The sequence below is a fragment of the Haliaeetus albicilla genome, chromosome 4 (assembly GCF_947461875.1).
Source record: "Haliaeetus albicilla chromosome 4, bHalAlb1.1, whole genome shotgun sequence".
Lineage (NCBI taxonomy): Eukaryota > Metazoa > Chordata > Aves > Accipitriformes > Accipitridae > Haliaeetus > Haliaeetus albicilla.
Window position 1 is genome coordinate 54,201,437 of NC_091486.1, and position 27,236 is coordinate 54,228,672.

Genomic DNA, 27,236 nt, shown 5'->3' on the forward strand with positions numbered 1-27,236 from the left:
ACCCACACACCACCACCACCACTCCCCCCCGCGCGCGCAGTCCGCGCATGCGCGGCCAGGCTCCGCCCCAGAGCGCCGTGAGGCGAGGCGGGCGGCGGCGGGCGCGGGATGCCGCGGTGAGTGCTCGGCTCGGCTCGGCCCGGCCCGGCCCGGCCCGGCCCGGCCCGGCCCGGCGCGGCGCGTCCGAGAGCCGCGCGGGATAGGCGGGTCCGGCCCTGTTCCCCGCGGCGGCGGCCCGGCGCCCTGAGGCGTCGCTCCGTGCCCGCGCACTCGTCCTGGCCGGGAGGAGGGGGCCGAGTGGCGGCCGGTAGTGACAGCAGCCAGCGGGCCCCGGGGCCCGGGCCGGCGGAGCCGCGGGTGGTCGGGGTCTCCGTCCCCTCCGTCCCTAGGTAAGAGAGGGAGGAGAGCGGCCGCAGGCGGTGCCGCCGGCCGTGGTAGGCTCCCTCCGGCGGTGCTCGCCCTTGGCGTCGAGCGCCTTGGCGGTGGAGCGCCTTGGCGGTGGGGGTCCCGCCGAGACTGCAGCCTGCCCGCCAGACGTGCCCCCCAAAAAGGGCTGCCTCTTATTCGCGGGCCCAGGAGTCCAGGACGTTGCCCCAAGGCCTCTTGCTTGGCATAGCAAGAGGATCATTTCCACAGCGTTTTGTGCCCAGAGTGTCTTTATTTCATGAGTAGCTCCTGGCTCTTACGAGGTTGACTTGCAGAGGTTAGCTGAGAAACGTTGCAGCCTGTTGCAGCTCAATGTCATGAGGTCAGATCTTCTGACTTGCACAGAACAGGGAGGTGAGCAGAAGATCAGCTCAGCAATGTCAAACCTGCTGGCACAAAACAGCTGGCAGGGAGTAAACCAGGGCTAGACCTCGTTCTTATTTGTCACCAGTATAAATCTGGAGCAGTTTTCTTTGAGTCAATAGAGCTGCTTTGGCTTTTCACCACAGAGCAGAGAATGCTGTGTTGCCCTCCAAAGAGCAGACAGTCTTGATCGCGGGTTAACCAGGAGAGGGCACTCACCAAGTCTTATCCAGTAGCGAAATGGAAGGAAATGCCCCAAAAGTGTGGGGAGCAGACAGAATTTTTAGCAGAACGGCTTCCTGGTCTGTGCTTTAACCTGTGCCTCGTTATAAAGCGTGCTGGTGGACACACTGGGTGTTTGTTGGCATTATCGCTGTGATGAGGCAGCCAGGAAGAAAAATAAGGCCTTTCCTGCTCGCGGTTGGATGTTCCCCAGTGACTGGGTGTGATGTTTGTGTAGGGGGTGCCGGAGTGATTTTAGAGTACTGCTGTCCTCAAAGAGGAGCTTTTGAAAGACCACTCAATAACACCAATACAGTCTAGTGTGAAGCTGAAACTGTGTTTTCCCATTCCAAAGCTCAGCCAATCTGTTCTGGATTTTATCTTCATGTAACTTTTGTTTGAAAACAGGAAAGTTTTAATATTTAATAAGTTTTTTTCTTGTCCAAGGGTAGTTAACAAGGAAGTGTTGGTTGTGTTATGGAAGTTCCTCTGTGCTTGTAGTAAGTGAGATGCAGTGTTTGGAACAAGAGATCCACAAAGGCTCAATTTCTGAGCAACCATGTAGAAATGGGTCTGTTTTACAGGGAATCACCTGGCAGCATCCTTTTCCTGAATGTACCCACCTGCTAGGCTCATTTTTTTTTTTTTTCCACGTGGTTTAGGAGTCATTGAGTCTGTGCAAAAATGCAAAGAAGACTCGAGTTCTGAGGATGCCAGTTGCTGTGGCAACGTTATTTCCCATGGATTTTGGTCCTGTCGTAATTGTGCTCTTTTTCTAACATGGTTTGGGAATTGTGCAGTCCTCGGGGGTGTTGGTGGCAGAGTTACTGGGAATCCTTCCCCTTACCAGATTGATCTAACACTTTCCTAAAAGACACAGCTGCTTGTTGCCAGCTCTGGCCGCTGTTTCGCATGCATCACAGATGATTCAGGGGAATTTTTTGGGAACAGTCCACAGATGTCACATCTTGGCAGGGAAATATAGGAAGAGAGAAATACGACTTTAGGGAGCTAAATATGAACTGTGCTTTCTAAGCATGCAGAGAGAGCTCTTTAAAACCCTAGATTATAACAGAGGAAATGTAACATCTAGGGCAAAAAGCAATTTGGGGGGAAAAAAAAAGTACTTGTTTGTGCTTTACTGACTTGCCAAGTTTTGGTTCAGGGTGCAGTGTTCCTCTTGCCCATGTCACTGCTCGCAGATTCCTCACACCACACAAGAAAGCATCGTGGTGCTGCGTGGGACGTGATTTTTGTGTTGAGAGGAGCAGACCCCAGGAATCAGATCCTGGGTTTAGCCGACCCGTGTGCTGTCAGACACGTGACATTGCGGCTTCTGTTCCAGTGTGTGTAGTGTGCTCCTTTTGTAAACTGTGAGTAGCCTTACTAGTGTCCTGACACAGCTCTGGTGTTTTCCAGAGGTTACAATCTACTGGCATTGCTCCTCCTCAGATGTAATTGGTTAGGTTCTTTCTTAGAGTGGACCGTATGATCCATGCAACTATAAGAAACTCTCATTGTTGCTTGATTTTTTACAGACAGAAAAGAAACTATGTGCTCTGTTTAAAAGACTTTTAGCCTGCACCTGGAAAGGGAGTTGAGCATAATGATCCTGAACATCACCATTCTTGGCCTGAGGTGTTGAGTTCATGAACTTGGGTTAGGTGCTTGTTCTGGGTAAGCAGTGGGTAGCAGAATGTGCTCAGGAGGGTCCTTCAGGAGGGTCCTTCAGGAGGGTCCTTCAGGAGGGTCCTTCAGGAGGGTCCTTCAGGAGGGTCCTTCAGGAGGGTCCTTCAGGAGGGTCCTTCAGGAGGGTCCTTCAGGAGGGCTTTCGCAGTCTATCTGGACATGTTGGAAGGGTACATCTGAAGTGCCAGCGTTCCTGAGCTTAGGCACCAGTGAACAGTGCTGCGTGGTGAAAAATGGAGCAGCAAACTGTGAATGTCCCTGTCTGGAAAACTGGTTTTGGAGCTGAAAGTTATTTTTTTTAAGCTAAGGGAAACATCCGTCCTTGTGTTTCTCTGGGATGCTAGTGGCTCCTCTACAAGGTGCAGAGCTGTTCCAGAATTGACTCACTTCTGCTGCTTTAGAGCCAGTGATACCAGAGATTCCTTCCATGTACAGAATCTTTCATCTAAGCTAGTGGGCTGGATGGGGAACCATCTTCCCTAGTCTGGGGAGAGTGGCAAAGGACTGTGAGGAGGCCTTGTTTAGCAGATTTTCTTAGTAACTGGAATCATGTAGTCATTGCTGGAAAATTGCCCCCGCACAAAGTGTTTTTTGCTAATATTAACTTTAGTTCCATCTCAGCTCAATGGAGGGAAAAACTAGAAAGTGCCATAAATTCAGCCGAGCTTGTCAAAGCTGTCAAATTACCACCTGATAAAGCTCCTACCTCCTAATGATTACAGCCATCAGCCAGAGAGGAAATGTATGCCGATGGGGCTTTCGAGCGACAGCGCCAGGGTTCAACATTGTTAGACTTTTAATGTAGTGTCATCTGGGGGCTCTTTGGCTTCAGTGGAGGGTGAAGCTCTGAGCAGAGTTATTTCTTTAAAAAAAAAAAAAAAAAAATCCAAGGATGTAGACTAGCATACTACCCCTCTCTTATCAGCCAGATTAATGCTGACTACTAAATTTTAGTAAAGGTCTTCTTTGGTCCCATTTGTTAGTATTAGGAGTCCATAGAGATAATGTCTTTTCACGTATAAAAGATGCTATTGATTTTCTGTTACTGTTGTCCTGAAATGTGCACAGTGTGTCTATGGAGCAGTGACAATCCTCCATCACTAGCTTTATGGGAAAAGAATGGTTATTGAATCTCTTCCCATAAAATATAATCTCTTTCTCTCTTCCAGAATTTGCCAGCCCCTGTGGGAGCCCCTCATGTTATCTCTTTCAGAAAATTGATTTTTTTTTTGTCTCTGCTTTGTACGCTTGTGTTTAGCTTTATTTTTAATTTGGCTCATGTGATATGAAATGAAGGCTTCCCTAACATTAAGCGTGCTCTCTCAGTGTTGTATTGCTTCTTTTTCATATAGAGTAACGCTTTCAGAATGTTTCAAAGTAAAATAAAGATATTTGCTTGGCGCAAGTCTCTCTTGTTGTTGCTGGGATTTTTTTACTCTGGGTGAGTCATTGCCCTGCTCTTTCTTTCCAGGCAGGTCTGAGATACTGACAGCTTTTCAGCTGCTTACAGGTAAATTTGGGATAAGTTTCTAGAGTCAACACAGGCTGATTGATTTCAGATGAATGACACCATAGAGGAGAACACAACTTGCAGTATTGTCTGCTCAAGGAGCAGTGGTCTTTGAACTTGAACAGTGGCAAAAATACTCTGTCAAATTTGTCCTTTCCTCTGTGTAGCAAATGACTGACTATGGGACTTTTTCCTTTCAGGGAGGAAACGGCAACATGAATTCATAGATGATGAGTAGGATGCCAAAGCCAGAGATGACAGTGCTCTTGAAGAAATGCTGGGTAGAACAAAAAGGTAAAAGGAACAGCTAATTGAGTGCATTTTGGAGCCTGTGGGACTTCATGTGGTACCCTCCCTCATGAGGCAAATGGCACACCCCCTCAAACGTTAGCTGAGTTTTCTGAATTCCCTCCTCCTCCATTGTGCATGAAGTCCCAGTGACACCTCTCACTCCTGACTTACTACTTTCTATGCTTAGGTCTTCCCTAAAGCTGCACCGTTCTGTACCTAAAACCCCTGCAAGACTCATACTTTCGAATGTGTCTTTGCATGCACACGCTTGCAGGTCCAGCGGCCGTTTCGTCCCAACCTGCAGCTCACGCTGCCAAATTAGTCTAGCAATCATACCAGTCCAGCAATCTGCTGCCATGTTTTGTGAGGAGAGCAAAAAGATAAATGAGAGATGATCTCAACCAGTTAATTTGCAGCCAGTGCCATTCTCCTGAGGTGACGGTTCAGTGCAGCCATTGCCTGCACCATCTTCTGACTTAAACCGGGGCAGATACACATGGTTAAAATGTTTGGAATGTATTGCAAACACGTTGCCTCCACGAGGACTAAATTGCTTTCTGGTACTGTGATGCTTTTTACTGCATTTTGTGTTAATGCTGTTGAGATGCCCAAAGGAATCACTTCTTACTGGCTCTTTCATTCTGAGAAATTATCTCTGTAACTGAGGCATGATAGTCCACTTGGGGACTTTGGGAAGTAAGAGGCAGATTTAATCACACCTGCAGAGAGCCATGCAGTAGAAAGGCCTTTGTCACACTCGTCCAAAGGCAGCAGAAGTGGCTGAAGCAAATGACAAGCAGCAAGAAAATCTTCATTAGTAATGTAGCTCTCCTTGGGATATTTTCATGCCTGTTTATGGAAGACTGGCTTTAATCCCCCAAAAGTCAAAAGCAAACTTTCTCCTTGAAAATGTTCCAGGTTTGTAGTAATTATCTGCATGTTGCCCCCTGTCTCTCGGCTCTTTCTGGCAGCAAGTGTATGGGACAGAAGGGCATTTCTGTGGCAAGCAGAAGATCTTGTCAGTACGAGAAGCAGGATGAGGTGTGAATGGTTGATATATATAAATAACAGTTCTATTCTGCTGGAGGTGTTGTCTTCAAAACAACAATCAGGGAGGAATTTGCTATAGTTCAGGTGTTGGTGCCAGTTGTAATTTTTATGAGCTTAAATTTTTTGTAATCAAGATGTGGTCCATCACACAGAGCATTGTGCAGGGCAGGGTTAAGGCTTTTGAATGTGCTAGCACCATAGCCTTTCCTGAAGATCATTAGCGCAGTTTTGACAGTGTCAGAAATTATTTCTTCAGGCTGATTCATACTGCTAGGAAATCTTCTGAAAGATCCAGCAATTCCGTATGCGCACCAGGTGTCTGGGAAGGGAGACGCTGGCTTTCTGTTGACCTTTGGCACCTCGTTCTTTCCCACTAAAGTGCATTTCCTGCAGCAGTATAGCTTAAACCAGCGCGCTCGGTGTCTTTGGATCCTTTCAGCCAAGTGCGTAAAGAGCCTGTCGTGGGGACAGAGCACTGTGTTAGGGCATCGCTTTCATCTGTCAGAAGCTGTTTCAGAACATGTAGAGCTTGCCAGAAAGCCAACCTTTTACACTTTGAAGATGAGAAACATAGGAATGAATTACAGATACCATTTTCCATGGCCAGCCCTCTGGATTTCATGCAGTGTTGGTGACTGGAAGTTGGGAACCCATATTCCCTACCAGCTCTTCTCTCTCCAAAATCAGCCTCCAACCGCCTCTAGTAACACAGTTCTCTGAGAAGTCGTCAATGACTTCTCCTGCTTTCTCAGTGAGAATATTATTTGGGCTTAATTCTACAGTTTAATTTTGCCTCTTTAGTAAAATACTTTCCCATTGTTGCCATGATAAGGAGCTGCTCTGGATGCTACAGGATGTCCTAAAATCCTTGTTATGTTTAGGCCACATGATGTCACAGGGGAGGAGCAACACCAGATTCAAATGTTTTGGTGAAAAAGCAGTAATTTGTCCTATGTCATTTTGGAAATGTAACCACGTTTGAAGTATTGTATATCGTGAGCTATCATATAGTTAAAATATATGATGTTATAATTTTTAGTTTTATAACACCAGAGTTGAGAATTCAGGCATACTTAAAATAGTAATTAGCAAATTTATGTTGTTAATCCGTGTTTTGGGAGATCTGATAGTTTGGTTCGTTCTTTTTCTGCATGCGTTTACGTTAAGGCTGTTGGTGTATTATTCAGCTATTTCTGTAAACTCAGATGTAAATCCGTCATGCTCTTTGAGTTTCAAAATTCTTCACCATTGATCTGGAAGGCTTTAAGTCTGCTAAAATTGGAGTACAGTCAGTGTTGGCAAGGAGCTGTGTCCTTACGGTGGAGCTGGTTCCCCGGAGCCAGGACTTGCAGCCGTTCCCCGTTCCTCCTGCTCGCTGTTCGGGGCCCTGGAGCCCAGCCAGCATGTCTCAGTGGTGGACTGCAGCACCCTGCGAGTCCAGCATCACAGCAGGCTGGGTGAAACGGCGAACAGGCAATTGTTCTTCAGTATTTGCTGTGGTTTCAACAGAGCACTATATACATGTTGTTTTACTATTCATGCCATTAAACGTTAGCTCAGGGAAGATGCGTGGTGCTATTGCTTTAAGGTGGCTAGTGGCCACTAGCTGTGCTCAGCATCGCCTCTGCCAGCTCTGGCATCGTGGCACGTGCTGTCAACTCAGCAGTGGCTGGAAAGCTCAGATAGGACCAGGTTTGGCATCAGCACAATCACTTCTGCGGGCGTTGTGCCTTGGATGTTGCCAGCTCCTCGCTGTTTCTTCCTTCCTCCAGCACGTGGTATTTTATGTGACCCTGAGGATAGACAGTTGCCTACTAGACTAGCTTGTGGTTTTTTGTTTTTGTTTTTTTTTTTTCCCCTCAGTCTTGTCAGCATGCAGGTTTTCAATTGCAGGGGAGCACTGGGAAATATGTATTCTATTTTGCTTGCTGTCCTGCTAATGCTTTAGCTTGCTGGAGTCAGTGAGAGATGGCAGCAGTGGGAGTTACTGTGCTGTTAGTCATTCAGGTGACATGGTCTGATAGACAAAGCTCTTGAGGATGGTTATCTAGGAGAGAGTCGAATCCAATCGTTCAGGATTCTGTAGCCTCACGTTACCACTTGATGCAAATTCTCTTAGTCAAATGCAGGTGGAGCTTTTCAAAGCACCTAGTATTATGTTCGTGTTTAGCCTATGTCTTGCAAACGTACAAGTAAGGAAGGTGAATCACTCGTATACTTTGATCTTAAAGTTCAGTATTATTCCTTTTCTGTAAGTGGTTTGTCAGACAAAATTTCTTAGTCATTTTGTTTGAAGATCTCGCCCTCGATGTCAGAGGCAAGGCAGCTGGAGGAGATGCAGTTAGAGTTCCTCCATCTTTGAAATATTTGATTTGGCATAGAATATTTAATGGAGCTATCAGTGCATTTTATTAAGACCATATCACTTATCAGTGGCTGTTACTACTGTTCTTGTTACTAGAATGTAGGGCTCCAAGGTTTTCTGGTTTTGTTTGTGGGTTTTTCGTTTTGTTTTCATCTTTTTCCCCAGGAAACTGTGGACATTTTTGACTAGTACAGATTAGTTCCTCAGATGAGCCATGGACAACCTTTCACTGCAACTTTGGGTGTTTTAATCCAGATGCTTGCTTTCAACAAACTTGCTATGAACCATACAAGCACCTTTTGTGCAGATAAACTTTCAGTATCACTCATGCGAACATAAGTTGAAATTTTGATTCTGTGGAAGTTATGAGTATGTTAATATCTGCCACACAATTTGTGTGCTTCCAACCGTACTCTTCTTAAGTAAAAGTTCACCCCTTTTGAATAAAAGCTGGCAACTGGCTGGCATAAAATAAATGAGGTATTTTTAGAGACAGACAGTGTAGCTTTTCACGTATTAGATGGTGGATACCTAGCAGTAATGCACCGCTTGCTTTATGGGATTAGTGTGGCTAATGAGTTGTTTATAATAGTTTAGTAAATAAGGGCTTTTGTAGAGTCAGTGTGCAAGATGCAAAATTCTAAGAAGTCCTCTTCATGATCTGGGATAGTTTCTTTGAGTGCCATCATATCAGTTATTTCTGGTGAAGGATGAACAATGTTTTCAGTATTTCTTAATCATTGTTGTCCGTAGAAAACTTATTTTTATTGGAAGGAGCTAGCTGGCCACCGCGCACAAAAATCCCTCAGGGAGGAAAACCGTCATAGATTGAGGTACAGTGGCTCTAAGAGTCTAATTCAGTAAGCACAAGGTTGTTGTGTGCCTTACTTTCCCCAAGAAGCGAACGCTTTGGGATTGATTAAACTCTTTTCAGTCTGTACAGCAGTGTGAGCTTTCATTTATGCATTTTAGGGCTTGCACCATATAAAAAGTCAAATATGCTATCTGTTTGACACCAAGGTGAAGACTTGGGGTAAAATTACATACGTTCTTGAAATGAAAGAGACTTGTAGTGCTTATCAGCATGTTGCGTGGCCCAGAGCACTGGCAGAGTTCAAGCGAGGAGGTGCTCTCTGCAAAGGAGAGAGCTGTGTCTTCCTCAGTCTGTCTCTAAGTCTTTGGTGGTGAAGTGGCTTCTACCTGGTGCTTTCAGCAGACCTTCCACCATGTGCAGTTTGCATAGGTTGTTTTCAAATAACCACTACATGCTACTAAAGCCATCTTGATTTCATTGTTTAAGCCTCTCCCACTACAGAAGCAAGCCACGCAGCCTGCTCTGGGCTTTGTGTAGCATTAGTACTGCTCTGTAGCTCCCATCATTGGAGGAACAGGCTAACAGATGCGTCTTGCACTGTCTTCTAAGAGTGGCCAATCTGACGGGTATGTACTGGTTTGCACAGGTCGAGAGTCCCAGGCTGGCTTGCAGCTGCACGATCCACATATGAGAGGAAAGACCACTTACAGAGGGGAAGGGCAGTTTGAGTCAGGTGTCTGAAAACACTTGAGTTCAAAACGGACCTGAGGCACAGTTCTTGTTTTAAGAAGGTATCTTTGCATGCCAAGTGTACACCTTGGAGTATTCACCTTCCTAACCGCAGTAACAGCTATCTGACCTGGCTTGAACTTGAAGCGGGTGCTTCTCACCCTGTGCTTGTTTTTCCTGGGTATCCAGTCAGCTGACTAATGAAACTGGATTTAAACTTTTCAGATGCGAGAGGTTTAAATCTCAATGTGGGAGAGGTGTAAACCACACATTCCTGTATTGCTGGCATGAAGAACCTTAGCATTTTGACACCTCCCTTAATGAGAGAGAGTATCCTTTGTGAGGAGGGGAGCAGGACAGAGCTCCGCAGGATTCCATGTGCAAGGAGCTTCCCGGTAATGACAATACATACACAGAGGCCTTTGGCCCCTTGCGTCTTAAATGGCGCAAGACAGGAAGCAGTGTTTTCTGAGCAAACAAATGGCCAAATGAGGTGGGAAATATTTTATTTCCAAAATTCCAGGATTATTGTAGACAATAAGACATTTATTAAAAGCAAGCCTATACGTTCTTTCTGATTTCATATCTGAAACTTCGTAGTTAGTCTGCATAACTGGAAGTCTCTGTGCTGATAGGATTGTGTCATGTAATGCTGGCCATTGTTGTGAGCCGATTCCAGTACTTACACCTTTGTATAGTTCATGCAAAACATAATTGTTTGGATTATGGTGGGTGCTTGAGGTTAGGGACGTAATTTCATCCTCCAGGCTTTCACCTGAACTGTAAGGGCTTAATGCCAAATACAGCAGAAGTAAATGCAGTCCTAATCAGCACTTAAATTCATAGGCAGACCTTGCAGATCCATTTCTGAAATGTGCTCTTCAGGCTTGTCATCCAGGTGACTGCCCACTTCCATTGATCCTGTACTAATTTCTGCACTAAGATCTGTTTACTTTTTATACTTCTCATTGATTTTGATCAATCAGTAATCCTGCAGAAAGATTAACTTCTAGTTTTAATATTATTGTAAATCTTATTTTTTTTAAGCAGGAAGGGGTGTTACAAAAATTGACATTGTGCAACGCTAGGTCACAGGTTTTATGGTTTAATCAGAGATGGAAGTTGAAAGACATCATTCCAAGTATAAAAGCTAATTCCAATATTAATAGTTCTCTTACCAGCTAAAAAGAAGTCATTTTATGCATAATTCTTTTCTTTAGGAGTGCTCACTAATTTTCAATGTGTCTCCCACTCTAAGGAGTCAGTGGAAGTTATTTTAAGCTGCATTTTGTGGTTACTATAGGTGAGTTGGTAGTAGGTATCTAATCCTTGGGCTAATCCTACAGTGTTGCTCAGTGTTGCATGGCGAGGTCTTCTCAGCACTGTGAGAATGGCAAAGTTGCGGTCATTTGGAGCAAATTTTAAAATATGCATGATGGGCTGTTTGTAGACGTAAGCACGGATAAAGAGAAGGTCATGGATTTCATGCAAATATTCAGATGAGGTTATGCTAACTTGTGGTTTTGGAAGATGCTGTGCATTGTTTCCCTGGCAGAAATAGCCCTTTAGATAAACATTAAATACAGAGTGACGCTGTCAAAAAGGGAGAATGCATATCACTTAACACAGAAAGTGACACTTCATAAGGACCTCTTTCAATTTATAGTTCAATAAAAAGGGTAATCTGTGGAGGGATATTCTGTCCTTGCCCACAGTTCTGCAGTTCTGACAGGATCACGTTCCTGGTTTTACCTTCCTGCTGTCCCAGGCTGAAATACTTCATATTTAACACTCTGGGTTCTATAAATAATTGACATGCCTGTCTTAGCAACTGAAGATCAGCAGCAAATTGTATTGTTGTTGAATAATAGGGTTCTCCTGCATTCTTTACTCCTTTACATCTTAATTTTCACTCTGCTACTGAGAGTGTAGGAACTGATTTACTCCACTTCAGGAAAAAAAGTATAGCTGTTCCAGTCCTTCAGGGGAGGAAGTTTAGGGGAAAGCCAATGAAACCATCTAAGACTAGCTGTTTCTCCATATCTTCTGCATATACTGTTTGTTTGTATTTCTCATTCCGTGCAACTTTCGTGGGTCATATGGGAAAGAATAGTTTTGGTGGTTAGACAAGGTTTAGGCAAATCTAGAAAGAAAACACTGTTTTGTAGCTAAAACTAATGAGAAATATGTCGTGGTTTAACCCCAGCCAGCAATTAAGCACCATGCAGCCTCTCACTTACTTCCCCCCCCACCCAGTGGGATGGGGGAGAAAATCAGGAAAAGAAGTAAAACTCGCAGTTTGAGATAAGAATGGTTTAATAGAACAGAAAAGAAGAAACTAATAATGATAACGATAACGCTAATAAAATGACAACAGTAATAATAAAAGGATTGGAATATACAAATGATGCGCAGTGCAATTGCTCACCACCCGCCAATCAACACCCAGTTAATCCCCAAGCGGCGATTCCCCCCGCCCCGACTCCCCCCAGTTCCTATACTAGACGTGACGTCCCATGGTACGGAATACCCCGTTGGCCAGTTTGGGTCAGGTGCCCTGGCTGTGTCCCTTCCCAACTTCTTGTGCCCCTCCAGCCTTCTCACTGGCTGGGCATGAGAAGCTGAAAAATCCTTGACTTTAGACTAAACATTACTTAGCAACAACTGAAAACATCAGTGTTACCAACATTCTTTTCCTACTGAACTCAAAACATAGCACTGTACCAGCTACTAGGAAGACAATTAACTCTATCCCAGCTGAAACGAGGACAAAATATTAAAACAATCATTTTTGTTTATAAGAACTAATGCATATCTTTGATGACAGAGAAGAAGGGCTTTGTGCAATAAGGCACCGGACAGGCACCCAAGAGATAATTTGACTAGCTGCACTGCCATAGTACCACTGTAAGCAAATCACAATTGATTGTAGTTTGTGATGCTGGAATTATACTTCCATTTGGTTTATCTATTCATAAATAATGATGAAAAAAAGTCAGGGAAGTTCATTCTCATTGTGAATTTATAGCATGGCAGAACCCAATCGTGGTGGAGTCCTTTAAAGACTTGAGATAATGATTTCAACAACGATGCTTTTAATTGAAAGCGTGAGTGCTCTATTGTTTGTTAATGATGCTTCCATATTACGCATACACACAATAAATCACAGAAGTGTATGAATGAAGACTTGGTTTGGTAACTGCAGGACAGGTTTTTGGGCAGAGGGCAGAGCCTGGGTGGTGCTGTCACCAGAAGTTCCTTGGGAGCAGACTGACTCAGTTAAATTTGACTTTGCCTCTGGCTTCCAGTTCCTGAATCTACATAGCTTTGAACACCTTCTGCCTCTGTTACCATCATCAATTTCTCTTCCTTCGGTTCTCCTTTTGTTCTTCCATCATTGTCTTCCATTACTCATTCTTCTGTTTTCAGTGCCTGAGGCTGACATTTTCATACCTTGGTGACTAAAGTTTGGCTCCTAGATCCGTATTTATTTGGTTAATTTAGACAGCAGTCCAATTTCAGAGGAGTTAAGTATCCTGGAAAAGATTCTTGTTTAAGAGTAGGAACAGAAATTTAGGAGCATACCTTTAGGGATCTTAGACTTAAACATACTTTCCTGTTATTATTTGCTTCAGCTATCACTAGAGATCTGATATCAAACTAGCCTGAAGATTATGCTATCTTGTGCGAGTTGAGGGGAAGAGAAGAATTGTGAAAAATGGCCTTTCCCTCAAGTAATATTGGTTACTGTATGGGTTTCTGCATGCGCTGTCGGTTGGGATTCAATGAGCTGGTGCTGCCACCTTTGTCAAGCAGCTTTTCCTGGCCAGTCCTGAGCTGGGAGCTGTTCATCCACTGCCCAGAACAGAGCCAGTTGTGTACCAACATTGTGTGTGAGAGCTTTGCGTTACTGAATGTCTGTAGGATTTACACTTTCTTCTTGCTTCTTAGGTAGTAAGTGGAGTTTTGCATACTAGCAGGGGAGAGGGGTTAGGATGTGGGGGAAAAACATTCCCAGAGAGCAGGAGCCAAGATATACAGCTTATTACAGGATGATGACAGCTTAAAAAAAATAAAATAAAAATCCTTCCATATACCTTATTGAAGACTGCACTAAAATTATAACTGAGGCTACCATGGATGACAATCATACTACCTCTTTAAACTAAATAACTTGATTGTCTTATTATAACAGAAAGCAAAGAGAAATGTCCTGAATATACTGTAGGAAATTGTCTTTACTAAATCTAGCCCAGCATTTATGAGCATTGTATATATTATTTGATTTTGCCAGAATTACATAAACAGGGAAAAAATTGTTAATGTAAGTTGACTACCAGAGTAAATCACAGCCTAATTATTCTTTTTTTTTTCTGGCTAAAATTAGAATTTGATATAATGGTCAATAGACATTTTCTTTAATTTTTGAGACATAATTTCTAATAGCTAATCCAAACGAATTGGAGTAAGTTGCTGCAGAATTGAAAAAATAAATTATCTGAATTTTATGGTGACTTACTGGTAAATCCCCTTAGTTGGAAGCTTTAATTTACCTCGTATTTCAGTTTTTTCCTCTCTAACTGGCTTTTGGATGTATATTAGAGCAAAATAATTGTTATTTTCTTAGTGCCACCAGGGTGCTTGGAGCATGAACCAAAGTGAAGACAGAACCTGGCCTGTTCTTGTAGGGAAATAAAGGACCAAGGACCGCAGAAGGAGGAACAACGGGGCTGGTGGCAGAGGCAGCGTGCCGCAGTGCACGGCGTGGCAGGCATTCTCCCCTGGCATTGCTGGCTGCAGCAAAATGCTGGAGGTTGGCACCCATGTAAGTCAGTTCTGAAGCTGTTTGACGTTGTACTGGAACAAATGGGGCTCCAGCATTGCAAACCCCCCCAGCCAGCCACTTGCTTCTCTTCTGCAGTCGATGCTGGTGTAGAGGAGCAAAGCATTTTTGCCCTTGTTCTTGGTTAAACAGGTAAATACTGTGTTTAGTGTTGAGGCTACTGGCTTAAGTATCTACAAAAACTTCATGAGGCTTTGCATAGATGAAAAACATCTTTCCTCCAGGGTCCATTAAAATGGCTCTGGAGTTATGCTTCGGTTTAGTCTGGTGTAAATTCCCTATAGCCAGCAGAGTTTTACTAGAGATTATTTGAATGTAGTGTTTGTATTTCTGAGGGAAATAAATGAGCTCAGAACTACAGAAGGAACCGGGAGGAGAATGTGTCCAAACCCCAGAATATGGATGATGACCGAGTTCGGCCTCCTGCTAGGGTCGTATGCAGTTTTGTCCACTCTGAGTGTAACCCAGAACCTTTAGTTCCTGGTAGTTTTTTCTTCTTCAACTTCCACACATCATTTGGGGCAAGTTATTTGGATGGCAGAGCCCTAAACAGAGTATACTCCTTTGGAGAACCTTTCTGAAGAAATGCATGTTTTGGGATATTTTCCTGGTTTTGATGAACCTGGGAATTGGCAGTTATATTTCACAAATGCAGTGAAGTCCTGTGAAGTTAACAGTGGATTTATACATATGCGTCAGCTTGGTTAAGTCTTGGGTTTATTCCTAGAAGAAACAGCTTTTGATTCTGTAACTGGAGAGAGGATAGGCCAAAACCATTTCATTTCTATCATTGTGGGGTTGTTTTTTTAAGCTTCTCTATTCACACTTCTAAGCGTATTTTCGTGAAAACACTTGGCATTCCTTGCTTCTAAATTGTGGAGTAACTTTGTGCAAACAATTCAAAAGAAATGGGGTTCCAACATTGTCATTATAGCTATTAAAACTGTCTGAATTGTTTTGCTTTTTGATGCTTGCCATAGCAACAGTGGATGTATAATTTGCTGAATATCTATAACAGGGTATTTGGATATATTCTTTACAGTTTTACTTCTGCATATAACTAAGCATGCCAAATCATCACATTAACCCAATTAACCAAGCCAGACCCACCATGGAATGACAATCAAGATTTTTTTTAAAGAACTTTGTATTTCACCTCCGTCTTAACAAAAAAAACCAAACACCGTACATCGGAATAGCAGCAGCTTTTATCAGTATGCTGTTCAAAATTATTCATGGTTCAGACTGCAAAAACTCCTGGCACATCTACTTTCTTGCCGCTTATCAGCTGGAGGTAGCTCTGTGTTTGTGCCCCTAGAAAGGTAAGACCAAGTCAGTTTATCCTATACCATCCATGCGCAAAATCTTTTGCGGTTCAGTACCTCTGTGCCTTGATAGTGATTAGACCTTTGATTTTTAAACAGTGGGGAGCTGGGAAACTTGAAAGATACCAGCAGCAGCACTTCAATTCAAATGGCTTCTTTCTTATCATTGTGTTGCACAAGGAATTAAATGAAAATATTTGGGACTTTGCTGGCATGCTTGATATAAAATCCATGTTTAAATGGCATCTGTAATATTACATAGATCATATTGCTGTAATAACCTATATGCTACTGTTAAAATTATGTATAATTTCAGGTATATAAGATTCAGTTTATTAGGGATTTTTTTCTCTTGGTAGAAAAGCTTATATTGAGGAAGAGAATGAGTTCATTAGCTGTACGTAGCTGAGTTCATACACTACTTCAATAACCCCTTAAAAATGCCTTATTCATCCTCATCCACACAAACTCTCATCGTCTTTACAGACCAGGAAGGATCTAGGAAGCCAGGCAGTGCCCCCGAAGACACTTCATAGAGCAGGTTGCACGCTACTCTAGAGCCAAGCAAGGTAGGTTGCCTTAGTTCTGGAAGTGGAGCTACTACCAAGCGATTCAGTGGAAGTTCCTCCTTCCCCAGACTGTAACGGCTGAGAGAAGGCAGCTGGCGTCCTAAACAACCTTGTCAATAGGACCACATGGACCTCATTACTCTAATGAGCCATGGAAGCACATAAGGAACTACTTGAGCTTTGGAGAGGAGAAAGAGATGGACACTCTTGTGCACGCATGTAGCTGATTCTGCATTTAATTATGTTTCTGGGTGACCTCAAGGTCTAACCCCATGTGGAGAACCTTATGGTTATTTGTTCTCAAGAGTGAACGTAAGTGAATAATGCAGTGAGGGCTATGACGGAAATAAACATTTGTGCTCGCCTCCCTGAAGAGAACGGAAAGGCTGTTTGTGGCAATGGTTGCCGTCACTGTACTTGGGAGCGGCCTGGGTTCCTGCTTGCATTTCAGCCACAAGCACCAGTGTCTGCAAAACCGAATGTGAATGGCTCTCTGACATCATTGTATTTGGTAGCAGAATGATAGTCTTTGGAGAGATGTGTTGGCTCCACCGTTTCTCTCATTTCTTTTTTGTTACGTAGTCTTGCCTGAATATCCAAGTGGAAGCTCGAGCGCCTTCTGAATACCAGCCTGACGTTAATCTTGGGCAGGACACCGACATGCCAGGAGATAAGCCGGTTCAGAAGAGAGAGGCAGTGGATAGGATTGGCACGCTGAAGGCACTGCAGGCCATGCTGCTTGGCTAATCCAGGTGCCCATTTCTTGCTGAAGAAGAGATAGCGAGGTGGGTCTGTCCGTAGGGGGTAGACACTGGCAACTGCCACTCCATGTGGAGCACTGGGGATGAGTTCAACGTGGGCTAGCCCTTCGCGTCTCAGTAAGGTGTCATCTAAACATCTGGTACTTGCATCAGGAAACTACCTTCCATCTCTTAACTGCAGAGGGATATCTGCTTTAATCTACTGTTCTGTTTTTGCCATACTGCAGACTGCGAGTAGCACCGACTGTATGGCTACCTCATGTCTCTGCTAAGCATGTGGGTCATCTCGGAAGAATATCCAAGGGGGGACATAAATTCCCTAGAACTCGTCAAGAAAATGATAGCTCTTTGCCAGCGTGGCAACTAGAAAAGTTTCCAGTGTATCTTGAACGGCCGGAGGAAACAATTATCTTAGCCGATCCTCTAGCTGCGTTAATATTTGTGTGTATTTATAGGACAGAGCGTGCTAGATTAGCTTTATGACCGTCGGGAGTGAGCCTGTCATTCTAGAGCCTCTTCATCAATGTGCCTTTCACGCTCCATGAGATTAGCAGCCGCTGAAAATAGGAAGAAGGAATTTTCCTCTCCTCTGTCTTAGAAGAGAGCCAGCACACCATACTCCTCTTTCGTCTTGGCTCGGAAATGGCTTCGGTCCTTAGCAAAACCAGAGAGCCAACAGGTCTTTTTAAAGAAGTTCCACTCTCCTGAGGATCTAAGGGAAAATATCCTTTTTGCGTGTTTAGTCACACACATCAAAGGAAACAACCGTTTCGATCTTCATTTGCATTGTGCAGGCATTAGATGTGGTCCAGTTACACGGAGCTCTGCTTGGGAAGGCAGAAGCGCCAGGACTCTTCAAGCTTTGACGAGATGGGGAGAAAACTCGGCCAGGCAAATCACACCTCATTCTTCCAAGGCATTTTACATTTTTAAGAGGGCCGAGCAATTTACTTGGTTTCTTGGGAGGCTCTTTACAGCAAAAGCTCCTCGACATCCCGATCCCGAGGCAGCGTGCTGCGGGCCGGGGGGGGGTACTGGAAGGGGTCTGCACGTCCACAGACCGTTGCCCTTTTCCTCACAGAACGGGCGAGCGCTTGCCATGAACTCCTTCCCATATGATCTGCAGGACTCCCTCAGACTCATTACATCTCGTTGGCAACGGTAACTCGGTTCTCTTTGCAGGTGACAAATCCTCACCTTGTCGGCTGCATACCGTGCCAAGAGCGGCTTTCCCCCCCGAGCATCAGGCCGTCTGCCCCAAAATACTCCGGTTGTGGAAGAGGGCCTAGAGAACTTTGACTTTTCAGCAGCGTTGAAAAGATGGGGGAGATAACTTTTGCAGCCCTGGTGCTGTTGCTTAGGTCAGGTAAAGAGCGGGGTGCCCTGCCTGTGATTTCAATGGAGGGGGACGGGGGGGTTGTGTGCTGCTTTTGGCAGCAGCCTAGCCGGGCAGCCCTCGCCTGATGGGAGAGCGGGGGGAAGGCGGGTTCAGCTCTAGCGGTACCAAGAGATGGCAGAAAATGCTGCGTTTCCAGCTTCCCCCCCCCCCCCCCCCCCTTTTTTTTAAAAACCCCTTCTTGAGAACCTCTCGGCTTGGGTGTTTGTTTGCTCACTGAAGAAGAAAACCGCAGCTTCCACGGTTTGCTCCGGACAGGGCGTCTGGCCAAACCTCGGCCGGGTGACCGTCCTGCTGACCGGAGGGGGCCCCAGAGCGACCGGGTCGCCGCCGGGCTGACCGGCCGGGCAGCGGGCAGGGCCGCAGGCCCCGGATGCTTCGCCCCTGCCCGTCGGGCTGCCGCGGGGCCCCGCTCGCACCGGAGCTGCCGCGGTCCCGGCGGGCGGCGGGGCAGCCGGGGAACGGCGGCGGAACGTGGTCGTTGTACGGAAGGCCGACGGTAAGCCGGTTCGCTGCGGACCGGCGCCACGGGAGGCCGCTGGCCGGCGAGCCCGGCCCGCCGGGGCGCCTGGGCTAGCTGAACCGCCTCGGTCCCGCGCTGCCGGGGAAGGGTAAACGGGGCCCTCGCTCGGCTGTGGAGGAGGGCGGCCGGGCTCCCTCGCCCGCCCCGCCCCGGGAGGACTCGGATCCGCCCTTCGCCCCGGCTGCCGGGCGGGCGAGGCCGGGCCGGGAGGACGGCGGGAAGGGCCGGGCCGGGCCGCGGGGCTGCTCCCGCCGGGTGGGCGGGCGGGGCGGGGCGGGCGCGGGGATTGGCGAGCGGGCCGCCGGCCGCGCCAATCGGCGGCTTTGTTTAGGGTTACAGGGCGCGGAGGGGGCGTGCGCCCGCCGGGGCCGCCCGCAGCCAATGGACAGGGCTGGGGGCGGTGGCGCCGGCGGTCGCCCGGCTCGCTCGCCGCATTGGCCCCGCGCGCGGTCACTCTGGCGGAGGGCGCGCCTCGTTGGACGCCGGCGCCGGCGGCGCCCGTGCGTCAATCGGCGCGTCCCGCGTCTTCCGCGGCGCGGTTGGCTGCGGCGGCCGTCAGTCGCGCGGCGCCGCTTCCCGAGTGGCCGCTGCGGCCGTCAGTAAAGCGTCCCGTGCCGCCCTCCTCGTCTTCCCGGCGCCGCCGCCGAGTGGCTGCGGCGCGTGTCACTGAAGCGCTGCCGCGCTCCGATTGGCGGCGCGCGCTGTCCATCGCGCCCATCCCCTCCGGGCGCCCGCCCTCCGGCCGTCGCGATTGGCCGCCGCGGGTGTCAGTGCGGCGGCTCCCCCAATGGGCGGCGCGGGGTGTGCGCCGTGCGCGCGGGGTGGCCGGCCCGGCGGCGGCGGCGGCGGCGGCAGCGGGAGGAGGCGGCGCGCGCCTGGGTCCCGGTCGCGAGGAGGCGGAGGAGGATGTGGCGCGCGGAGGGGAAATGGCTGCCGAAAACAAGCCGGAAGGTGAGAGCGCGGCCGGGCCGGCTCCCGCTCCGCTCCGCGCCGCCGGGCCGGGCCGGGCCTGCCCGCCGCCACCGCCACCACCACCGCGGGGCTGTCGGCGCGCCGGGCCTCCCGCGCCGCCCCGCGCCTCTGCCCCCGCCGCGGGGCGGCGGCGGCGGCGGCCGGCCCGGGCCGCGCGGCGTGAAGTTTGGCGGCGGCGGGCGCCCCCGCCGGGCCGGGCCGGGCCGGGCTGGGGCGGCGGGGTTGGGGGGGGGGTGCGGTGGGCGGCGGGCAGGCCATGTGCGGCGGGCAGGCCGCGTGGCGCCGGGGCCGGGGCACGGGCTCGGGCACGGGCTCGGGCACGGGCACGCCTCCCGTCGCCCGCCGGCACGTGCCCGCCCGCCGCCAACATGGAGGCTGCGGCGGCAGAGGCCGGCGCAGGGCGCGGCGCGGGGCTCCGGGCCGCCGTTCGCCGCCGACGGCCTGGGCCTGCCGCCGCCGCCGCCGCCCGGGGGTCACGGCGTGCCGGGCCGCCCCCGCCACCCCCACCCCCCCCGGCTCCCGGCGGCGGCGGCGCACGTGCCTCGCGGGCGCGCGCCCGTCGCGAGCGGGGCGGCCTCGTCCGCGGCCCCGCCGCACCGGGGCCTCCGCGCCGGCGGGCAGCGGGCGGGCCGGGGGTGGGCGCTGCTGGGGCGGGCGGAGCGGAACGGAGGGGAGCGGCGCCGCCCGGCGAGCGGCAGGCCCGGAGGGCGGAGGGGGGGGGGGGGGGGGGGAAGCGAGGGGAGGGCTCGGCCGCGGCGGGGAGGGTGGAGGGGGCGGGGGGCGGAGAGAGCCGGGGCGCCCAACTCCGGCCGAAAGTTACCGGCGCGGCGGGGAGCCGGGGCGCGCCGCGTCCGCAAGGGGGTAGCGCTGCTCCGCCCGTGCGCGGCCCCGCGGCGGCCGGGCCCCCCGACCACCACCCCCCTGCCGCCGCCCCGGCGGGGCCGTCCGGCGGGAGCAGGGCGGCGGGGAGCCGCGCGAGTCGGTGTCCTGGGGCCCCTCCGCGTGGCGTTTAATATTTTCTGTTATTTAAGCAAAGTTCGTCCTAGCAGCCTGGCGGGAAGCGCCGGCGGGGACTCCTGACCCCGGTGGCGGGGGCGAGGGCTCGGGACGGCGGCGGCTCTCCCGGACGGACGCGGGGGGGGAGGATCGCGCAGCGGACCGGCCGTCGCCCCAAGTTGTGTTGCAGCCTGGCGGGAGCGCGGCGGCCGGAGCCGCTCGGCCGCGGCCTCGGTTGGCGTGGCGTTGCGCCACGCAACCGGTACCCGGTGTCAGGGCCTCCATTTTATAGGGGCGGGAGGAGAGAGGGAGGTGGATGCTTTGCATCCCGCAAGTAACCGGTTGCGTCACTGAAAAGGGGGTACGTTTGCTGACGCCTCGGGAATTTATCTGCTTGTAGTTGGGCACCTCAAATAACCGCCTTTCATCCGGCTAAGAGGCGTTTTTTCCTCATCTGCTATAGCCAGCGCGCTTCCTCGCTTTTAACCCGTTTGCACTCTTTACCGGGAAACCCCTTCTTGGGATACAAGGCTCGTTAGCCCATCTCTTTGTCTGGGTTTCTGCTCCAGGTGCTGTCCGAACGTCTCTTTTTTCGGTTGTTTCTCGTCATTTAGTAGTTGCAGAGCCATGGTAGGCATGGCTGCCTTGGGTTTGCATTTTGCCTGCGCCTTGTCCAGCTTGGTGAAGGCTGAGTGCTCTACAAGAATGTATGTTTTAAGTAGTAGCGGTGATGATGAGCATTGTCAGCTTCGACTTTTATTAATCTCTTTGATGCTCCCAAATTCATTAGTTCCATCTTTCCTGTGGTCTGGAAAACGCTGGGCTTCATTCTTTTCTCATTTGTGTTGAAGTAAATGATCAACTCCACTGAAGTAGCAAAATGCCAACTGGTGAACAGGTGGACTTCGTAGCTCAAATGGTGAACTTTTGGTTCTTCACTGGATGAAAGTGCTGTCGCCAAAGCACGTCGGGCTTGATTTTCTTTTGGGGCTTCCTGCGCCAAAGGGTGGTGACGTTTTTTCTACGTGAAGCACAGGTTTCAGTATACTTGTTGCAGCGAGGCCACGGCTTTACGGAGCCATGCAGGTCAGCGGTCCTTGACCTGAAAGGCACTTTGGCCTTTACGCTTGTTATTTAATGCGATTTTTACCACCTTTCGTACTGGTAGCTGACTTTTGTGGGCCCTTGAGGCGTGTTGGGGCTGAAGAGGTGGGTCCGCAGCAGCCTTCGCTCTTGTACGGTAGTGCCGTGCACGAGCTGCTCGAGAAAGGACTTTTGTGCCTGGCGTTTAAGGGTGCCCATCCCGTGTCGTAAACCAGCGTTTCACTTGGCTGGTCAATAGCTGGTTCGCTGCTTGGCAGCACCGCTCGGGCGGGAGCGGAGAGTCTTCACCTCGGCTCGGCACTGGCGCCTGTGTTGTTCTCGTAGTAAGCAGCTCCTCGCGCTGACCTAGTTCTGTGGTATATTTTCAAGGAGGCAAGATATAAACCATTCATTCCTTAAACTTAAACTCCACCTGTCAGAAACTTAAATGGGAGTCATCTTAAAGCGTGATTCAAGACAAGTGTCTCACCAGTAACACTGATGCTGGAGAGGAGAACCCAAGTCGCTTGAGGGTTTTGTTACTTTAATATTTAAAAAACAATTGTAAATGGCAGCTAGCAGGTTAGTTGCGCGGAGAAGCGCTGCTTTTATTGGGGAGCAATCTGCTCCACCTGCCCAGAGTAGTACAGTAGAAGCGAACCTCGTGAACAGCGACGAAGAGCTCTGCAGACCTGCCGGTCTTGGAGCTTCCCTGTCAAGCTTCGGTCGGGGCTTCTCGTGCCCAGCTAGCAGCAGAAAAACCTCGGCAGTGGGTGAGGGCTTGAAATGAGGCTGGCCTCTCTGTTCCCTGGCTGCAGGAGAGATTTCCACGTCTTGGAAGACTTGGGTGAGTTGCCTCTTTTCTGGTTTCTTTCGGCAGGATGGAGTTGGGCTCCATGACCAAGCAGCTCTTACCGTCCGCGTGGCGGAGGGTTTGCGGCTTTTGTAGTTTCTGCTGCGTTTTGCGTGTCTGAACTGAAATGGGAGGACTGACCCTCGGAGGTGCCATCTTGGCAGCTGTAACGGGCTCTGAACTCAACTGGGGTGCGGGGCTCTTCTTTAAATTCAAAAAAGGAAGTTTTTTAAAAAGTTCAAAACAGAAAGAATGTGCATCAAGAACTTTTCTGTAGATTTCTGTGTATTCTCGTGGACAGGTATCTGAAACCAATAGCTTTAAAGCAGAGCAGTGCCCATGTTATTTAAATGGCGCAGGAACTGGGTGCTTTATTTGTTGTGCCTGCTAAGTTCGGTTATATGTAGTTGTTGAATTTCATGTCTGTTAGTTGGGCAGGGTCAATAGGTGGGAAAGGCAGGAGGTGGAATTTCTCCTCGGAACTCCCCCGGGAGCCGAGGGTGCTGGGGGAGGATGGCGGCAGGGATTTTGGCAGCTGTTTGGGCTATGTTGTTGATACTGACCGAGAAGGAAGTTAGAGCATTCAAATATTATTGAATGCTGAGAGACTGTTTGGGCAACATACCTTTTGAAAACAAAACGTTCTTGATTTGGTTGTTAAACAGCAAATATTTACTTCCCTCTGCGGAAGTGTTGCATAACGTTTTATTACTTAAACAAACCTGAGCTTATTGTGAGCGTGACGGATTGGATTTTGTGCCGCGCTCTCCGTACTGCTGTCCTTCTTGGCAAAATCGGACTGTCACGGTGAGGAGGCAGGGTTTGATGCTCGGCTCAGTCCACTCGTTGCCCCAGAATTTTTGCTGAATTTCAGCAGTTGGGATTTTACCAAAATTTCTGTTGTCAGAGGCGAACTGCCTTCTGGTGAAGCTTCTAGACCCACTCGGAGGGCTGTCAGCCAGCAGGACAGTTTCAGAGAGTGGACTTGATTTGCCTTTTCTGAACAGCAGGAACTACATGTGTGTGTGAGGTCAAATTTTTTGAGTACTTTTGGTATTGTAACTGTGGTATGTGCAAGATTCCAGATGTAAGGCATGGGGCTTGTTTAAAGCTCTGGTTTTCTAATAAAATTCCACCTCTCTTCTTAATGATTTTCCAAAACCCTTTGGCTCAAAAGGTTTTCTGGTTTATTTGTGTGGGTTTGTAAAGCTACTTCTGTAGGAAGGTTTACTACAGATGTTGTAACTCAGATTTAATTTCCTGTACTGGGAAACAGTAAAAGAATTACGTGCAAGTAAGGTTAAAACAAATGTTTTTGAAATTTAATCTTTCAGGGCTCGGTGCTAACTTTATGTTACTAATATTTTTAAATGATTCTTCTCAAACACACAGTCTCTTAAAGACCTGCTTACAAAGGTGTATGTTATCGGAGGAAGGGGCAGTAGCTATGCTACCTCTCTGTCCAGCCAGCCTTCAGAAAGAGAGAGCTGGAATGTGACCTTCCTTTTTTAGTGTGCCTTCTGTCTGTGCTTCAATAAACCAAATATATCGGGGTGGGGGGGGGTGGGGGGGGGAACCAAAGAAACCCAAACCTTTCCACGGAGTGAAATGAGGCTGGTAGAGTGTGTTGTGGAATACAGTGCCGATTAATTAAAATGCAGTGCTTCCAGCAGCTTCTTGCATCTTCAGTGTTGCCTGGCTTCCTCTTCCACACCTTGCTGAGTTGTTTCTTGTTGGCTTTTTCCCTCGCTTCACATCCTGTTTTCACCTTCTGTGGCTTCCTGCACCCCTTCAGCCCTGTGTTGTGTTCACCCTGTTTTAAACCCTGTGGGTTTTGAAAGGCAAGTAAGCCTGTGGGTGCTGGCGTCTGTCTTTAACCCCAGTTTTTTGGGGTGCAGCACCTGCCAGCTCCCTGGGGCGATGCTGAAGGTGCGGCTTCGTACCGAGGAGCAGTTATGATACTGGGCGAGCAAGAGCAAACTCGCATTACCGCTGGGAATGGAGAGCTCGGTGTCCTTCTCCTGCTCTTGTCGCATCTTCTGTTCAAGGATTTTGGGTTTTTTTCCTGACAGCTCTCCAGGTAGGTTTCCAAACTCAAACTGTTCATGGGGGGGGGGGGGGAGCAGGGGTGAGGGTGAAAATATCTGTGGCTGGTGGCTGCCAGCCTATAGGCTCAGAGTAAGTAATTTCACTAGCCTTAGCCAATACTTTGGGACTTCGGGAAAACCGGTGGTAGCGTTGAGAACGTTTGTAGGATTGAAAACTGTACAAATGGGTGGTTTATTTTTGCTAGGCTTGACTAATAATATCCATCTCGCCTTCGTTTCGTTGCCGTTGAATTTGATGATGTAATTTTAGTGAAGACCAAGGGGTGAAGGAATTGATGACGGGTTTAAAACAAGTGAGTGTTGGCGACAGTGAGCAATGGTCTAATCGTTCTGTTGCACTTGTCATATTTAAAAGCAACACGGTGAAAGTCATGCATGAACACACTGGCGAGCTGCAGGAGAAAGTTGAAGTGACTGCACTGTTTTACTGCTCCTAAAGATTGCTTGTAAAATAGTTACTCTTGTGCACCTTCTGAATTTAACCACATTCTCCTTTCTTGCGTGGTTAGCAGGGTGCTTTAAACCGCCTGCTAAGGAGGGAGAGGAAAAGTGGAGCCTGTGAAATAAGAGGAGCCAGTTTTGTTGGTGGGGGGAAGTAGACTCCTCAGCGCTGAGCACAGTGATAAATGCACAGCATAAGAAATAAATAGCTAATTGTGTAAACCAGACCTTCTCGACCAGCACGTAGGCTTTCATTAAGAAGAATTGTGCTATCAACTCTTCCCCAAAACGTACCATGTGCAGTTTTACATAACTGTGTTGTTTCAGTTGAATTCAGTTATAAAATGTCAGGGAACTTTCTGCTATGTGAAAAGGCTAAAATAGCTTACAAGTAGCGCATTATTGGTGGGGGAGAACCGGGACAGTAATATGTGGCAGCAGAGTTTTAGCTATATTTGTATTTCCTACAGTTTTAGAATGGTTTGTAGAGCTTATCATAGCAACAAAGTATTTATCACAAATATTCCAAAAAGCTAGGCTAGATTCAATAACTTACTGGAGGAAAACTATTTCATTGATCATCCTTGATACTACTACCATTCTTATGGTTTCCTCCTCATCCGTTTTGGTTTTCCTCGTTCCTCCCATTTTCCCCGCAGGCAGCAGTCCCAGCTTGCACGCGTGCTGGTTTGTGTCTCGTCCTCCCTTGCTCCCATTTCACGTTTTTTACCTTTGCCCGAGCTGTCTACCCTCTCCTTGCATCCTCCCCTCAGCCCCCAGGCTGTTTCTGGGGCTGCCCGCATCTTTGGCGGTGAAGGATCAGGAATGCCTTTGCTCGGCCGGTGTCTGAGCCGAGTGCTGGCATCCAGCGGAACCCTGCTGGGGAAGCAGTGCTGGAGAGCTGGACCTGGTTATCTCATCTTAGCCACCCTCTACTGATATTTAGAAATCTGCTTTTGTTGCCAAGAGATTTACAACTGTAATCGTCCAAATATTTCTAGAAAACAGACCAAAAGCTGTTGGTTTTGCTTATATTGCCGCTTGTTTACTGATTAAAAATGCCAGGAGCGAAGTTTTAACTATGAGAAGTAGCATGACAGTCCTTCAGATGTTTGGATCGGGGATAATTCTTTGCATTCAACTCTGCCAGATTAAAGTTACTGGTTTTGTCTGTGTCTGGAGGTCAGCAAGTGAAAGAATGTAGGACCTCAAGGGAACTTCATACTCCCACCCACGGCTTGGGACCTAGCAGAGCCAAACCAATACATGGGAAATACAAATATGTAAAAAACCCTGAATTTCTCTTTACTAAATCCTAGGTATCTTGATTTCATTTTTGTCTATCTCTTCGTATATCATCTTTAGAAAAGTAAGATACTAGAAGAGTAGCTTTTTACAAAGGGGAAGAGTTTCAGAAAAGCCAATAGGGTTGAGAAGCACAGCTCCAAAGAAAGGACAGTGGAGTCGGTGCCTTGGCGTTGGGTATCGATGTAATCACTACTGAGCTCTCTTACCTAAGGCACGCGTTTGTTATTTTCCTTGTGAGGAGGGCTGGTGCATGGGTTAATACTGCGTTATGCCGAAGACTGGATGACTTTGCTAGCCTACTCTGACTGTGTTCGTACAGGTGCCACTTCTGAACTGTATTTACTTGGTTCTGCTGCTTAAACAGCAGTGTGGTGAGTGGTGTCACAGTTAACTTGATGCCCTCCCGTTCCATTTAAGTAGCTAATAATTACATTGTGACTTTAGCCGTTTGTTTTATACGAAAGCACCTATTTGTAACGTTTAAACACCTTTTACCTCTTGTGCGGTAGTTAAGAAGATGGCCAACCCTAAGTTACTACTTCGTAATAATGGGTTTATGAAACTTGTGTTTGTGATTTTATAGGCTTATTCTTTATATT

At 48.3% G+C, this 27,236-nt stretch overlaps 1 protein-coding gene across 6 annotated transcripts in view; it reads left to right on the top strand.

The window, feature by feature from the left end:
• The first annotated feature begins 34 nt into the window (after positions 1 to 34).
• CAMTA1 (calmodulin binding transcription activator 1) overlaps positions 35 to 27,236 on the top strand; it is a 324,130-nt gene continuing 296,928 nt past the window's right edge. For 4 of the 6 annotated variants that reach the window (XM_069782905.1, XM_069782903.1, XM_069782907.1 and 1 more), the window contains exons 1-2: positions 35 to 116; positions 4,411 to 4,504. In XM_069782905.1, coding sequence (XP_069639006.1) covers positions 4,438 to 4,504 — 67 coding nt within the window. In that variant the 5' untranslated portion in view covers positions 35 to 116; positions 4,411 to 4,437. Of the gene's footprint in view, positions 117 to 146; positions 390 to 4,410; positions 4,505 to 19,486; positions 19,828 to 27,236 lie in introns of those variants that run through there. The other 2 variants (XM_069782904.1, XM_069782908.1) reach the window with 2 other exon arrangements.